At 37.8% G+C, this 16,520-nt stretch overlaps 1 protein-coding gene across 1 annotated transcript; it reads right to left on the bottom strand.

Moving 5' to 3' along the window:
- Positions 1-2,411: 2,411 nt before the first annotated feature.
- On the bottom strand, positions 2,412-15,927 carry LOC137600846 (mucolipin-1-like). The gene is made up of 14 exons (XM_068322702.1): positions 15,774-15,927; positions 11,724-11,986; positions 10,613-10,780; positions 10,188-10,344; positions 9,526-9,607; positions 9,201-9,297; positions 8,540-8,639; positions 8,260-8,366; positions 7,940-8,089; positions 7,689-7,790; positions 7,446-7,568; positions 6,130-6,336; positions 5,905-6,035; positions 2,412-5,103 (listed from the first exon to the last, which is right to left on the bottom strand). The coding sequence occupies exons 1-14, from the start codon at positions 15,802-15,804 to the stop codon at positions 5,067-5,069; spliced, it is 1,755 nt and encodes a 584-aa protein (XP_068178803.1). The 5' UTR covers positions 15,805-15,927; the 3' UTR covers positions 2,412-5,066.
- Between the last annotated feature and the right edge of the window lie 593 nt (positions 15,928-16,520).

Below are 16,520 nucleotides of genomic sequence, written 5' to 3'. Positions count from 1 at the left end.
TTTTTTGGCTTCAAGTGAAAGTTGAAACACAAAGTTTCAGGGGATTATTCCCACTTTATTTGCACACACATGAAGGGGGAGCTCTGTTTCCTGAGTTGTGGATATTTGTGAGCATGCCTGAATGACATGAATACTTTCAGACTGAAGAAAGTTTCTGTCAATGTATCTTCTGCATCTGAATTTTACCACAGTGTCCATTTCCCCACAGTACAAGGCCACAATAGCTGCCATGTGAATGCTCTCTATTTTAAATGTGAAGCTGCAGCTGTGTGCTCTATGACACAAAGGGGAGAGCACATAAAAAGCCTATTACAAGTCACACTGAGACAAGGGAGTGAATGGGTCAAGACATCTGACATGAACTGTTATACTTCCCAATAAGGGTAGAAAAAGAAATACAGAAATACATTAAGAGCAAAGACAATTTGAAACCTCTGTTAGAAAATGGAGGAATGAAAACTTACAGGAAATTACCAACCACAGAGACAGAAAGAGAAAGACAGAGAGAGAGAAAGAGTGCTTGCATGTGTGAGTCATGTCTCAGTCCCTTCCATGCTCTTTGCAGGACTCTAACGGTTTCAACTGTGGCCTGAGGGGGAAAACCCAAAACAAGTTCTACAATGGGGCCACATTTTTGAGTGTGAAATTGCAGCTGTAACACTCAGAGATATGTTAAATAACTTACACTATTTCCATAGTTCACAACTCATGGTTGTAGATCCACCATAAGAATGTCAGTAAACCTGTTTGGGTTCTTCCCTTTATCTGACACAACTTGGCACTGATACTTCCATCATTACATCCTCTCATATCCTGCACATCCAATTCAAATTGCTTTGTAATGTTGTTGCACCAGGGTGTGGCTCGGAACTGAGCTCTTGTGGAAATCCTTAACAGAATTAGGATGGACTGTAACAGACAAGGCTTTTATACAAAGACTCCACTGCTTCTAAGTCTCTTCCTTTAGTCTGGTCATCCATCTGCCCAAACACCTCATCACACACACAGCTGCAAGCACTGCTTATGGTAAAAAACAAACTTGCAAGCCCACACACAGACACAAATCCAGGCTGCCGCAGTTACAATGGTTCATTAAGACAGGAAAGTTCTGCAGCTGCAGGCCTGTAATTTTTGATCTGAGGTACTTTGTATGCGAAAAAAACCAAACAAACCTTAACTAGTAAGCACAAATCGTAAGTGCAGCATTTTCCGCACTATAAGGCGCACTTATAAGCCTTTAATTTTCTCAAAAAAGGACAGTGCGCCTTATAATCCAGTGAGCCTTGTGAAAAAAGTTTTGAAATAAGTCATTCATTGAAGGTGCACCTTATGATAAGATGGACCTTATAATCCGGTGTGCCTTATATATGAAAAAGGTTTTAAAAAAAAGGCCATTCATTGAAGGTGTGCCTTACAGTCCAGTGCGTCTTATAATGCAGAAAATACTGTAAATGGAGCATATTTCGATTCAAGTAGAGATCTGTAGAGTAGAGCTGCAAAAAAAAAAAAAAATCAACAACCAGGAAATGAGCTCATCAGAACAAACCATTTGACCCCCTCCTCCCCCAAAAAACAAAAAAACTGCATTCAATTCCTCACTGTGAATACTTTTTGCTCAAGAATCAAATTCCAACTTTACAGCTGTTTTTGATGATATAATGATTTCTTTCATTATTTCCAAAAAAAACCCAATACAGTAGAAGTTCTATTCCATCCCCCCATGTGATGTAAACAAGACCTTTGGGAGGCATTCAAGGACCACATGAGAACAACTTGCTCCCCCCTCCTGGCAACACAGAAAAAAACTAAAAGTCAATTCAACAGATTAACATAGTCCAGCTGACTCCGGGAAAATTTGGAATCAAAACCACCACAAACTATTGCCACAAACAAAACAGAACAACAGAAAACACATGCAGACCACAAGCTAAGGGGAGACATTCCATCCGAGGGATGACAGAAAATAAAAAAATAAGTACAGTACTTGTAAAATAATACGATTGAAAATGATCTGAATTGTCAATCATACTATTTAGAGATAAAACACATCTTTATATTTTTCCACAGTACTTATAGTCTTCATTAGGCAGTACTGAAGTTTCTTTTAAAGTTGTCAATAAAAAGGGTGATCTGAATATATATCTGGTTGAATTTTGTGCGAAACCAGCATGAAAATATATTTTCTGTACTACTACATACAGGAAGTAATACATAAAGTTATTGCAAAGTAATAACTGTATTTTAAGACTAACCAGCCACTGAAATGAAATGTGAGCAGCTGATGCTTTTATTTGGACAAAGACAGGCTAATCAGTGGTTGATTTACTCAACTAATCTAAAAGCTTTTAAAGATTAGATGTCAAGTTAAAATAACAATGGGAAGTAGAAGACAATACAAGTACATTTTAATATCAAAGATGATCCAGGAAACTTTTAATTACTTAGCAACACATAGACTCATTTCTGATGTTTTCATTCATGGGCAGATTATTCATATGAAAATATAACACAATAAAAAAAAAAAAGGAAATAAATCTGTAGGTGCTGCCAGGCAACATATGAAAGTATGTTAAATAATTTAAAGTTAAAAGCATGGATGATTTGGCACATTTTTCCATCTTGATCTGAAATTTAGATGCATAACCAGCTCCAGTCTGACACTGATAAAAGATGTTTGACAACACATTGTAGTGTATTGTAGTAACCTTATATTACTTGGACCAGAGGTTGTCTCTTTTACAGATAAAACTACTGTATTTTTCAAAACACACCGAATCACGTGTGTGACACAAAGCTAAACTGACTGAAATTCAAAATGAAATCGCTAAGCCACAGTTAACAAGCATTATTATGAAGCAAACTGACAAAACAGAACTAGAATTCTGTACGATACGTAATTACAGAGAGCAGTTCTTCTGCTCCTGTTACATCTTCTCCTCGTTATCAACCCAAAGTCTTGCTCCACTTTGTAAGGCAGTTCTCGTTATTTTTCCCATCCAAGTTAGATTCAGTTTGTGACCTTCTTACTAGTTTTACTTTAACATGGGGAAGGTATCAGTGAAGAATATGGCTATTCAGAATATGTATCTGTCTGAGGCAACAACAGGCAATTTTAAGTGCTTAATTTTTGACATTATTTTCAATAATCAACTAACTGCAGAGTGAAAATTGTCACACATCAAAAGGGCAACAACATGATCTTTGAGTAAAATTGAAACTTAAAACACCATTTCAAATCATTTCGTGGTAATTCTTCTCAAACCTTTTCTGCTTTAGGGATGTCCTTCATTCATTTCCACTGAGACCTGCCATAATATACAGTTGTGCTCTTAAGTTTACATCCCTGGCAGAATTTATGCTTACTTGGCTATTTTTCAGAGAATATGAATGGCAAAACAAAAGCTTTTCTTTCACTCATTGTTAGTGCTTGGGTGAATCCATTTATTTTCCGACAACTCATCTGAGACGATGAGTGATGGGTGCAAATTTTCCTCCAGAACTTTTGATAACATGCTGCATGCATTTTTTTCCCCATGCCTTTGTAGCTCACACATCCCCAATGCATTATTGATCCACCTCCATGTTCCACAGTAGGAACGGCGTAGCTTCTTATCAAAGGCATTTTGACTCTCCTCCAAATATAACGTTTAAGGTTGTGGCCAAAAAGTAAAATTTTGGTTTCATCACTCCAACTGATTTTGTTGCAGACGTTTTGAGGCTCGTCTCTGTGCTGTTTGGCATATTGTAAGCATGAGTTTTTGTGGTATTGGCATAGTTATGGCTTTCTTCTGGCGACCATGGTATCCATTTTTCTTCAAGTGCCTCCTTATTGTGCATCTTGAAACATCCACACCACTTTTTCTTTCTTCCCGGAGGAGCCTGAATTTCAGCTGACATCATCTGTAGGTGTTTATTTGCATCTCAAACAATTTTCTTGGCTGTTGTAGCAGAAATATTTGTTGGCCGACCTGATTGAGGATTGATTTCAACAGAATCTTATTTTCCACTTCTTAATTAGAGCTTGAACACTGCTGATTGGCATTCTCAGTACCTTGAATATCTTCTTAGAACCATTCCCTGTTTCGTACAGTTCAATCATCTTTTCCTGCAGATCTTTCAACAATTCTTTTCAAGTCTTCCCTCATGACTCAGAATCCAGAGATGTCAGTGCAAGGGTCTGTCAGAAGCCCAGAAATTCACTGAACCTATTTACACTCTCTGATTACAAGCAGACAGATCACACGTGTGGATGGTTATGCTTTCTTAGCCATTTAAACCCATTTGAGTCAACTTATGTGCATCAGGTCCAAATCTCAAGGGTATATTCACTTTTTATCCAGGTCATTTGTGTAGTTTCTGGTGTCATTATGATTTAAAAAGAGTTAAAACAGTTTGGCTTCACACAAACGGCTTCACACAAGCACTAACCATGTGTAAAAGACAAGTTTCATATTATAGTTTCATTCATATTATCTGAAAAATGGCCAAGAAATCATAAGTTCTGCCAGGGTATGTAACCTTAGGAGCACTACCACATTTAAAGGGGGCACCGTGGTTTTGGAAAAATCAAGTGTAGCTCACAATAACTATAAGCATACATTTCATCCTTTATATGTTTTGCAATATGCATAAAAGCTTCAATGCGACAGTCTAATCTATTCTGAAACAATATTAAAAAGGTGTAACACAAAAATAAAAGTAGACAGCACCATATTAATACTTTAGAGTCCTCACCCTGTACTCTTAGTATCCTGAAAAGACGTTCCTGGTTCTACATGGGGTATCATTGAATGCATAAGAAAAAATACAACTTTGATTTAAAAACCAACGTGGAACAAAGAAATGTCTGTGCGTTAGTCATCAGTGATGGTAGTCCTGCATCTGACCTCCGTTTCTCCTTCATGGAATCACATCCCAAAAGAAGAGGAGAGCAGATATACACTCCTTCTACAGAGTGCTTGTCCATCTGATGGTGAATCCTCCTTCACAACAGAGTTTGACCCAGATTCCGTATGTTGGTGCAAAGAAATGTGCATCGCATCCCTGTGGTAAGAAGGCCGTCACCTTCAGTTCACTAGCAGGACGTCCTCATATGTTGTCGTTCTGGGGGAGAAAAAAAATCAGCATACATAAACCATTTTCTGTGGTCATCATATTTACTATATGCAGTATACATAAAGTGAACTCAAGAAGTAGTGAGATACATGTGACAAACCTTTAAATGCACAATGCAACAATAACCGAATAAAGTCATTGATGTCTATTGGTTTGGAAAAAGTTAAAAAGCCACTTGTATGGCTTTAGGATTCCAGTGGACCAAGGTGAGAGTCAGTCACAAATAGAGAACACTTGGAACAATTGTGAATCATCCTAGGAGTGGTCGGCCTACCAATATTATTCCAAAATAACATCAATGACTCATCCAGAATGTCACAAAAGAACCCAGAATAACCTGAAGAACTGCAAGTCACATTTTGTCTCAGATAAGGTCAGAGTTCATGATTCCACAGTTAAAAAAAAAAAAAAAAGACTGGGCAAAAATGGTATCCATAGGAGAGTCCCAAGGTGAAAAAAGGAAAAAATAAATGAACATAGAATTTGCAAAAAAAAAAAAAATCTTGATGCTCCAAAAGACTGAAAAATTCCTCCACAGCAGTGTGAAAGAGTTGTTGTCACCAAGGCTGACACATCCAATAATTAGGTTTAGGGGACAAATACTGTCTTACACCAGTGACGTTTGTTCTAAACAACGTTTTTCTTGATTGAATGGAATGATAATGTAAAAGATACATTTCATGTTCACTACTTTTTTTGTGCAGAAAATGAATGAATCCATCCATCCATCCATCCATTCATCCATCTGATGTTTTTTGCTGTTTGTCTCGACCCCTTCCTGCCTCTCACCTGTCACAGCAGCAGAAGAAGGAGCATGGAGACGTCTCCAGACCCCTGAACTTCCCAGAGTTCGGTGCATCCTTACACTCAGCTATGAAGGCATGCAGATCGGTAATGTGGATGGGTTCTTGGGTTTGGTGCTGGTGAGAAGTAAATAAGTCAGAGTTATATTAAAGTTTTACTCTAAACACATTTCTAAGGATAATGTGGTTTAAGTCAACCCTATTAGAGCACCTTGATGGTCTCATACGCTCCGGTGATGAGGGCGATAAACAGTGACAGCACCATGTAGATGAAGAGCGAGATGAAGGTGTACAAATAAACTTGGCTGAACAGCCAGACCAGAGTGCTGCTCTCCTGCATCCCAGAGAACGTCACGAACATGTCATCACCATTAATGAGAGAGAACAGGCACTCGGACACCATGGACAGAGAGCGGAACTGAGGGAGAGGAGAGGATAATCAAACTTTGGCAAACATCACTTGAGTAAAAAATATCCCATAAGTAACAATAAAAGGTAGCTTAATGACAACACCAAGAATGGAACTAATTTGACTTCCACATTATGCCAAACATATAAACGCTGCGTGTCGGCCTGAGGAGGTAAAAAACAACCAGCAATACGAGTGAGGCTCGTTTTGTGTGGTTTAAGTAAGGCTTCACTGACTCACTGCTTCTGGGAGGAGAAGTCTCCACAAACACACCAGAGTTTCATGTGGGAATCTGGTTACATTCATGAAACCACAGACAATGAGGAAGCAGAACCTCTTCTCCAATGAAACCTAGTTTGGTGTTTCAGGCTGATGCATTTCCAAAGTGAACAATCGGTTCACTTACTAAAGATCACTCCCAAAGAAAATGTTTAAATATGTTAAAAAAAAATACATTACCTTCCTGTGTTAAAACAATGGGACTTCTTTTGGCCTGAATTCAATGAATTTTTGGCCTGAATTCACCAAAAACTACTAAAATTTGTTCAGTATTTTTTGCATAACTTTGCTGTCAAACTAACAAACCAATAGTGAACAGACAGACACTATAATAATAGCATATTGATATTTGCATGCTGGGAAGGAGACATTTCACTAACTAACCATTGAACAGTTCATTGTCATTAGGAATGCAAATGAATAAAACTATTATTAACCAATAGAGTCTCGTTTTGTTTACCATTTCTCAGAAACTGAATTTTTATACCACAAGAGGGCGGACGTCACCATTACAGTTCAGAAAATCTAACAAAAGCTTTTTTCAAGGTAGGGATGAACAAGATGGATCACATGACTGTCACATCATTATTTGTAATGTGCAGTTGGAAATGAAAAAGAAAAAGGTTTTTTTTCCTTTTCTATTTGCAACAACTACCTATTTTGTTAAGATGAAAGCAATCCTGTTTACTATGATGATAAATGCATGAACCATCAACTTTTTGCTAGTTCAATGCAGTATACTCAACTTGTTTCTGCAGCTTGTGAATTATTTGATATTGCCTTTTTTTTAAAAAGCAACAAATTAGCTCTTTGTGTCTACAAGATTTAATTTTATCCACCTTCACGTGATATGGCCCCAGAACAATCCAGCCACAGAAGCAGTAGCCCAGATAGATGACAGCCACGCAGCAGCAGAAGCGAATCACGTTAGGGAACGCTGCTCGGAGCGTCACAATCAGTATCTTTTGGAATAAAAGAGAAAAATGTCATTAAAAATGAGATTCACAGCATCTTAACAGGAACATTCTCTTGTCTTTTGACAAGGGATTTAATCAATGGGAACTTGAGCTGAAGTCACTTACGTTGTACTTCTGGAAAAAGGTGAGGTAGCGAATTACTCCAACCCAGACCAAAAGTGTGGAGGTTCCCAACAGGATGCCACACAAGTCATATGATGACATGTTCTATGAAGATAGAAGAAAAGATTTCGATACGCGTGGCTCATCTTCACAGACAGCATGGAAACTGCTGCATTCATAATCAATGGATTACAACAGCGCTCACTGTCATCAGCCAAAAAAAAGGGTTACTGAAATCTGCGCACTGGACACACCTTCGACTCAATGCCGATTTTGATGACGGTGCCAGTGATGGTGAGGATGTCACTGATGATGAGGAGGATGTACCAGCCGTTAATGAACTCCAGCCGGTCAGCCCAGCACACCTTACGGTTCATATTCTCCCTAAACAACTGCACAAACTCCTGATAAACATGTAGAGACAAAGTGAGGTGTAAGATCTTTCCGCTCATAGCCATACACGGAAAATATATATATAAATCAAAATGAGTTAACTGCAAAACGTTTTATTCATGATTCAGCAACAGGTTACGGTGCTGTAATTACAAGTTTTCATTCATTTGACTTTCCTTACCTGCTGCAACACGATACCCCGTAGTATGGAGCGCCCACACAGCAGCAGAGACAGCATACACACCAGGGCCACAGCCACATCAAACGCCACACGAGTGTAATTTTCAGCTGGAGGGAGTGGAGCAGAGGGAAACACACAGTCATGATGTCATTACTTCCTACTAGCATAGCAATATTTTTGACTTACATACGACTGCTACAGCACTTGAATGTTACGTGTCTTTATTATATTATTATATTATGCTGCTCTTTGTCCCATTCATCCACTCATCTGGTCTCACCTTGTCCAGAGACGCTTGGGTCTTTACATTCTTTTATGGAAGCCTGGTTTTGTAACCAGATCTTCACCTTGCCGCTGTGAGCCTTGTTGTCCAGAACTATCTGAAAGTGGAAGGAATAGTTTACTATGCTCTACAAGACTTACTGTTCATATCTGGCAGTACAGACATGGCTCTGAAAAAACATTAATTTTACTCTGTAGATACCTTAAACAGGAAATATAAATGAACGGTTAGATACGGAACAGAAATAGAAATGTTTACTCTTGGAAGGCAACTGAAAATGGGGACATTTTTATAAACTGCATAAATCTTATATGATTCTTACGGTATTTTTGAACATGACAACCAGACTTCATACGTCGTAAGTCTCCTTCATATGTGGCATCGATTTCATGCCCAAATTGACACTAAATGACCCAAATATTTGCAATGAATGTGTAAAAAGAAACCCTGATAATCAGTACATTTAATTGTGATCATTCGAACTAATACTTCACTAATATAGTAATATAAAAAATAAGTGGCTCATTCCAGGCGAGGTAATTTAAAATAAACTTTCGACATGACACACAATCGACCACAAATGTTGGAAACAAAATGTTTTTCATTTCCAATGTGACAAAGCCTTCGGATCAAAAGTATCTCGGTGTTTTTTGCTCACCGTTATGTAAAACGTGTAGCAGTCTGGGATCTCATTGTTTATGATGGTTTGTATATTGATCGCCTTCAGCTGGAACTCGATGGTGACATTAATCAGCCTTCAAAAAAAAAAATTGTGGTAATTAAGAGGTGAAACAGACAGAAATGTTACGCTGTCAGAATGACTGATTCGACTTGGTGTGTGTCTCGACTACATGGGTGTGTCTTTGTGTGTGTATGTGTATGTACAGCGGAGATAAGTGACTCACTAGATACTATAGATATAGACCTAACTTCCAGATGTTAAAGAAGGAGAACCTGAACCTTTAAGAAAAATTAATCCTTACTTGTGGAATTTGAGTGTGAAGTTCTTGTAGCTGGTGGGGAGCGGAGTTGAAGGAACCCACATTGGGTTGACGCCCACGCAGTCTGAAAATAGACAGAAGTAGACTTTAACATCAAGTTGAAATATTTACAGAAATTACAAGTAACAGAGACATATCTGACATACTGATGACATGGGGGATACAATTTTAACATGACGTTGTTTCCAATTTTAAGAATTCCTCTTGGTAAATTTAAAAATCACTCATCAAAAAAAAGAGTAAAATGAGGAAATAAAGAAAGTCTGACATTGTGTATATATTACTTAAATAAGTGTACAAATGCAAGGATGCTGGTGATACAGAATAGTCATAAACACTTTATGTCCCATATTATACTTCTTTGAATTAATGTCACACAGCTGCCAGACATCCAACTACACTGTATTTGAAATGTATTGCCCCAAATCTGATCTGTGGTCTTATAGATGATCACAAACACATTAATAAATATCTTTACACCAGTATAAATCTATTTTATCAGTGTTCTTTACACTAAATGCAATGTGACAATGAAACTACTAATTTCTTGCTAAATAATTTAACTAAATTTAGTCACTGATGGTTGATAACAATTTTAACCAGGTGAGGATTCCTGGAAGATTGAATAGTGCGGGTTTGTGTACCTGTGATGACGTGTGGGTCTATATTGAACGTGTCATTGGCTGGGTCGATGCGTCCCCTCTTGTAGTACTGCTGGCAGAGGGAGAGAGCACTGCCGTTCACACCAACACCGTAGCTGTACGCATAACGTCCCACTGTGGTCTCTGGTAGGGCCAGGTACTGGAGCAGAGTCACAACAATGTTGTAACATGAGTGGGGAGCAATGACACGTGTCCTCAGTGTTGTACTTCACAAACATACAGAGATGAGAGGGGACAGACTGCTGACGGGGTATAAGCAGAGTAAATTTTTTTTAAAAGTATGGTATATAAGTACGACAAGTAATGCTCCAGTCAAATTATTTTGTTTTTATTTAATGAACCAACATTTGTCTTTGATGGATTTCTGTACAGTTGTGTTACTGATGTCCCTTTCCATCTGTGCTTACCTGATCCACCGCGTAGAAGATGTGTTCGTAGACGTCCTTCTGTGTGTAGACAGCAAAAGAGTCATCCGAGGACTCGTCATAGTCCTTGAGGAAAAGGTGCTTGAAGGTCATAGTGTTCTCCTCTTTGAAGGTCACCACCACCTGGTTGCTGAGGCCAAACAGCACTAACTGTAGGTGAAGGTGTTAAAAATGTTGTGAGGTCAAAGGTGAATAATAACTGGCTGTGAGCTCCAGCTGACCTACAAGACTACAGTCTTGTGTTTAGGAAAAATGCAATAATTCATGTTCCTAAACATATGAATATTTAATTAATGTGTTTAGGAACAATGCCGTAATTCATGGTACAAATATGACCTAGATGTTCTCTGGTTTACACCCATAAATTACCGACAAATTCTGCACGGAACAGGACTTGAACCCGGAGGCGAGAGCACTACCCACTGCAGAAAACAGTTTTTTTTTATGATTTCTTCATACTTTGTTCAGATTAATTTGTATTTGTTCAAGATGAACATGAATTATTCCATACAATTCTTGATGATATTTTGTATCATTACAGAAATCACATTCTAGCAATAAAAACCAGTAATATCATGTTTCGTCAATGCGCTTTTACAGAAATGAAAAGCAAATTTTTTGTTGTCTTTTTGTAATCAAGATAAAGTGAACATATGTTTTTTTGTAGTGTTGTATATATTATTTAATATGCATGTATATGCATATATGCATTTATTTAAAAACTCAGTGTTGAGGGTCCAACAATACAGGTTAATCTATCCGTGACTTTAAAAGCAATTAGTGCCGAAAAAAAGGATGAATATACAAGAGGGACATGAAGGAGTTGAAGGGTGTTAATAAATACAAATAAGACTACAGCCTCCTTATGACATCATATAATTATTTGTGGTATAGTCTTATTTCCCAGAGTGAGAACTTCAACTTCAATATATATAAGAGTATTGTGTGGCACAATTTAAGGCATAGTTAAATAAGAGCAGATTACCAGCGTACAAACACACAAACAAACAAACACAAGCTTTAAGAATGGACACCGAACATAAAACAATCCAGTTTTACACAAATACAGAATATAATGTGACATTTAATGTACCTGAGCTGTGACAATAATAATCTTGATCAGCTGCAGGACAAGCTTATAAGGTTTGCGGCCCTTGGCGTGATATTTATCACAGGGACTCATGAAAAAGTACTTTAGCTTCCTGCGAATGGCCTCTTCCTGATCAGCTGCGACCCAATGATCTGCCACAGGAAATCGGAGGTTGTTGTGGCTGCTGTCGTGATAGTTATTCTGCTCGCCATGCCCTCTGCTGCAGTCTGCAGAGCCGTCAGACACTGAGGACAAGTCTTCCTGTTCTGAAAGAATAAACAGAAATGTACATTTTTGTTTATTAATCCTTGCAATATTTTATTGTAGATTTTAAGGATCTAATGTCAGAATCAGAGTCAAAAGACAGCAGATAAATAAATGGTGTAATTGTGTGTTTAACCTTCTTAACCTTCAAACTCCGGACGCACTGGCGTCACAGATATCCGAAATGTAATTGATTCAACGTTTTCTACACAGAAGTCTCATTAGCTTCTCATCTAATTTGAGTGTATTTATTTATGTCGGATACACCAGCGTCAGTAAGGATCTTGATTTTGGTTAAAGCGTTTTTCAACAATGCAGCATTGAGTTTGTTTTGATTGCTTGCTAATTAGCAAATGCTAGCATAAGCTATAGGATGCTAACATGGTGTTACTCCTCTCTGTTGTTATATGGTTAGGTGGACCTAGTTTTGACCAAGGTGGAACATAACTACCATAAAATATGACCTAACTTTTTGTTTTGAAGAATGAATAAACAGAATAAGGTCAAACTAAAGAATGCTGATCAATCAAATGTCCAGAGCAATAATCCGATAAGATTAATTCAGCGTTATGTCTGCTGTGACTAAAGCTACTGAGCAGAGAGGGAGGGAGAGAGAGAGAACGCATCACATTTCATCAAGCGTACGAACCAGAACAGTCTACTCTCTGTCTGCTCCAGCACTGATCATGTGATCAAACCAGCAACATGTGATCACACCTCCTCAGCTTCAAAGCTAAAACTAATGGATAGAAATGTTGCGATAGGTTCCTCTCCTCAGAGCACGCAAATGTTTTTAAAGTTGAGGAAAAGGTGCAAGTTGAGGAATCAAATGCATGACATTATGTGACAGTATCAGAATGCAGATTCCGCTATAATTAAGTTGTTATATGGTCAAATATTCATTCATTCATCTTCAAACCCACTCCTTATGCTGTGGCAGGTCGCATGGTGCTGGTGCCTATCCCACCTGACTGTGGGCTTGAGGCAGGCTACACTCCCGGCGTGACGCCAGCGCACGGCAGAGCCACATACAAAGAGAGAGAGACAAACATGCACGCACACACTCACACCTTCGAGCAATTTGGAGCGTTCAATCCACCTGAAGTGCACGTCTTTGGAGGATTTAGGAAGCCAGAGAAACCCTTTTGCAATCTACTGAGTACTGAATATCAGCAGCAGTAGAAGTAGTCGAACTTTATTGATCCTTTAAGATCAGAGCATGGACGTTTTTCCAATCCATAATTTATTGAGTATCTGATGTCTGAGTAACAACCCTTCATCAGACATCAAATTCACCATGCAAAATATGTGTGAAGCCACAAGTTACAACTACCCAAAAAAAAGACAAATAGAAACCTCCAGATCAGGAAATAAAACAACCCGAACAATTACATACAGACAGATAAAAAGACAAATAAAGTGGATAAATGGTCCAGCTTCAGCTTCTACACGCATTTTAAATGGAACAAACTATCCATTGACCTCAAACTAGAAACAATCATTCTTCTTTAAGGTTTTATTTAACAAACTCTATGGATTTTGTTTGTTGCCTTACTTCCGTTGTATGTATGCTTCTTGGTCTCAGGGCTCTTATGTTGTAATGCACTGATCATAGGAAATTCACAAATTGCTAAATAGACTAACCACGCTTAATACTTGTCACATGCTTTTAACTGAGCAGACCTGGTCGCTCTAAAGAACTAGCCAAGAATCAGGTCACTAATGTATAAAACAGCTACAGTTTAAGTCAGCATGAGGAAGAGCAGAGAAAACACTGAGTCAGGATGAACCGGAACAAGTCAGCACAGGGGGAACAACTATTGTCAGAGTTTTTCCGTTGGAAATGAGAAGAAACCAGTCACAAACACAACACTATTGTTCAGTTTCCAAGAGCAAAAACTGTAAACAAGATTAAAGTCCAACAGAATAACTTCACACACAAAAGGTAGGGAGTGCTATAACTCCAAATTCTCATCATGTGTTACTGTACCGACCCATCTGCAGAATCAGTACGTTTTTTGCAACAATAGTTCTATTAATTTCTTCATTTTTCATATCGGAACTATAGAAACTGATCCAAGTCTAATCTGTGTCACAAATGCAAACAAAGAAGCAGCAGCCGGCTGCAACCAACTATTACTCTTAAATGGACCGTCTTTTAATACAGTTAAATTCACAAATTAACTTTCTGATCACGTTTATTGAACAGTAATCCATGTTTTCTGGTAGCGTGGAAAAAATGCAATCAGAATTTTTTTTTTGGTAATCTGAATCCAAATCAATTAAGTTGATTAATCTGCTTCCTGAATCTTGAACATTAGTGATATCAACAAACTTTTATGAGCATGAGAAAAAACATTCATGCTTGTTCACTGAGTTTTGCAGACTCCCCAGTTTTATTTTATTTTTTGTCAGCAACGGCTTTTATTTCTTAAATTTATTTTGGTATACATTTCTATAATCTTCAGTCTATGTATGTAAAAATCCCTGATCACCTTAAGCACTGTTGGAATAACAAATTCACATGATTCACATGATAATCTAAAAAGCTGAAGCAGCCTTAAAAAAGGTTTGTGATTAGTTGTGGTCCATTTTCATGCAATCCTCTTTCTAATTCCAAAAAACCCAAAACAAAAACAGCAACATTTGGGGCTTTAATGTAACATGACATCAACAGTTCAGATGAAACTTTTAAAAATTTTGGAAGGTATGAAAAAAACTGTGTCTTTAGAGTATGCATTAGATGAAGGAATCCAACAAATGCCACATTTCATGCAGACGGGAGAATGTGCACATTTATCTCTGGTTTTCAGCTTCGTCTGGAGTCCTGACGTTATCACTAAGGTAAATGCCCGTGTGTCTATCAAAAAAACCTGTTTGTACACATCCGTCATAACTGTATCAGATCTGGATGGCCGGTCACAACAGTTCACCCAAAACTGAGAGGCCAAACCTGAGTTAGAGACAGCAATTTGGACAAAAACACAGTCCTGTTCTAGGCTGTCCATGGGATGGGGGAGTAATTCTATTTTTGACCTACATTTTTCCCACAGCCTGTTGACTTAAATTCACCAAGAACATTTTAAACAGCTTCAACACAAACATTATTGTAAAAGAAAGAGAAAAAGTAAGATAAGGTAGCTTTATGAACATAACTAAAAGCTGTATAAAGTGTCACTAGGAGCAGTTAGAAGACAAGATGAGAACAAAGTGTGTGAGACTCTTCATTTCTAGGACACCAGAAAAAAAATCAAGCCTAGACTAACAATGACTTTCTTCTTTGATGAGTCTGCCAAATACTGAGATTAAACAGTCGGTCATTTAATTTCATTTAATATAATATAATTTGCCAATGGATAAATGAATTTAAAGAATCAAATTTTAAACGAATGAAGCTTCGTTTTTGTTCAACTCAACCATTTAAAACCCAATGCTACTGGCCAGGACAATGACACAGTGAAGTGTTGAGAACAGAATAATTAATGTCATTAAAGAGTATGTTTCTAGTTGGACAAATTGGTTTTACCTTCAAAATATTTTCATATTGCACTACTTTCCTCTATCTTAACCTATCTTGAAATACAGGACAGGATTTACACTTTTTTTTTACATTTCTTTCTGACACATTTGAGGATATAATGGAAGTTGATCATATCTAACACTTGTTATTGTGCTGCAGTCACATTTGTGCCCAAAGGGTGAAGCCAAAGTTTCCATAAAAGAACATAAAGTGACCATAATGAAAAAACAACGTCAGAAAAGACGCCATTGGAGCTGTCAATACATTACCCAAGGTGTTCTTGTGTCCAATCGACGCCATAGTACGTAAAGAATAACTAATATAGATGAAGCTCAGCGTGAATTTCTCATCTTACTGTAATGGGAACAGTTCAAAACAACAGCAAACAGCTGTCGCTACTCAACCGGCCCGACTCATTCTCTTGTCTGCTTCAACTCTTCCTCTTTCTGGGGTCACGTGACTGAAGCCATGTGACCAGTAGTCATATGCTGATGTGCGCGAGGGCTTATTTCAAAACCTACTACGGTGAAGGCGTGGACCCGCCCAGTTCTGCGCCCTATTGGCTAGAATTTGTGACATAGCTGGCCTGGGTGGGTTGGGCTTAATAATAGGGAATGACAATTGGTTAGAAAACGGAAAACCAGCAGAGACGAACTCTTGTGGTTCTACTTTATAAATAGTAAATAAATGAATAAATAAATAATATAAATATAGATAAATATAAATACAGTACATAATTTACTTTATAAATGGGTGGTAGAAAGCACTGGAAATATAATATAAATATAATAACCACAGTCCCTCCGGTGTAAGCATAAATACATTAGTCATAAATGTCACAACTTTATAATTACATCTCATTATTTAAATATTTGTAAAGGCTACAAGGCTAGATGAATAACTGATAATATGACAATTATTTATTGAGACATGAAGGGTGTAGTAGAATGTAATTCTGTATTTAGAACTCAGAAACAAGGGCATGGTGAGACTGTTTCTCTTCCTTGGGACAAATG

The sequence above is a fragment of the Antennarius striatus genome, chromosome 8, assembly GCF_040054535.1.
Source record: "Antennarius striatus isolate MH-2024 chromosome 8, ASM4005453v1, whole genome shotgun sequence".
NCBI classification, from domain to species: domain Eukaryota; kingdom Metazoa; phylum Chordata; class Actinopteri; order Lophiiformes; family Antennariidae; genus Antennarius; species Antennarius striatus.
The sequence above is the reverse complement of the archived record's forward strand: the minus strand, read 5'-3'. Positions and strand labels throughout refer to the sequence as shown.

Bases quoted from the DNA above. Each gene is read 5' to 3' on its own strand.
- LOC137600846 (XM_068322702.1), bottom strand. From the start codon at position 15,804: ATGGCGTCGATTGGACACAAGAACACCTTGG. The intron at 10,781-11,723 runs GTACATTAAATG...CTTCACCTACAG, and splicing joins TTATTATTGTCACAGCTCAG to TTAGTGCTGTTTGGCCTCAG. The intron at 8,090-8,259 runs GTAAGGAAAGTC...CATGTTTATCAG, and splicing joins GGGGTATCGTGTTGCAGCAG to GAGTTTGTGCAGTTGTTTAG.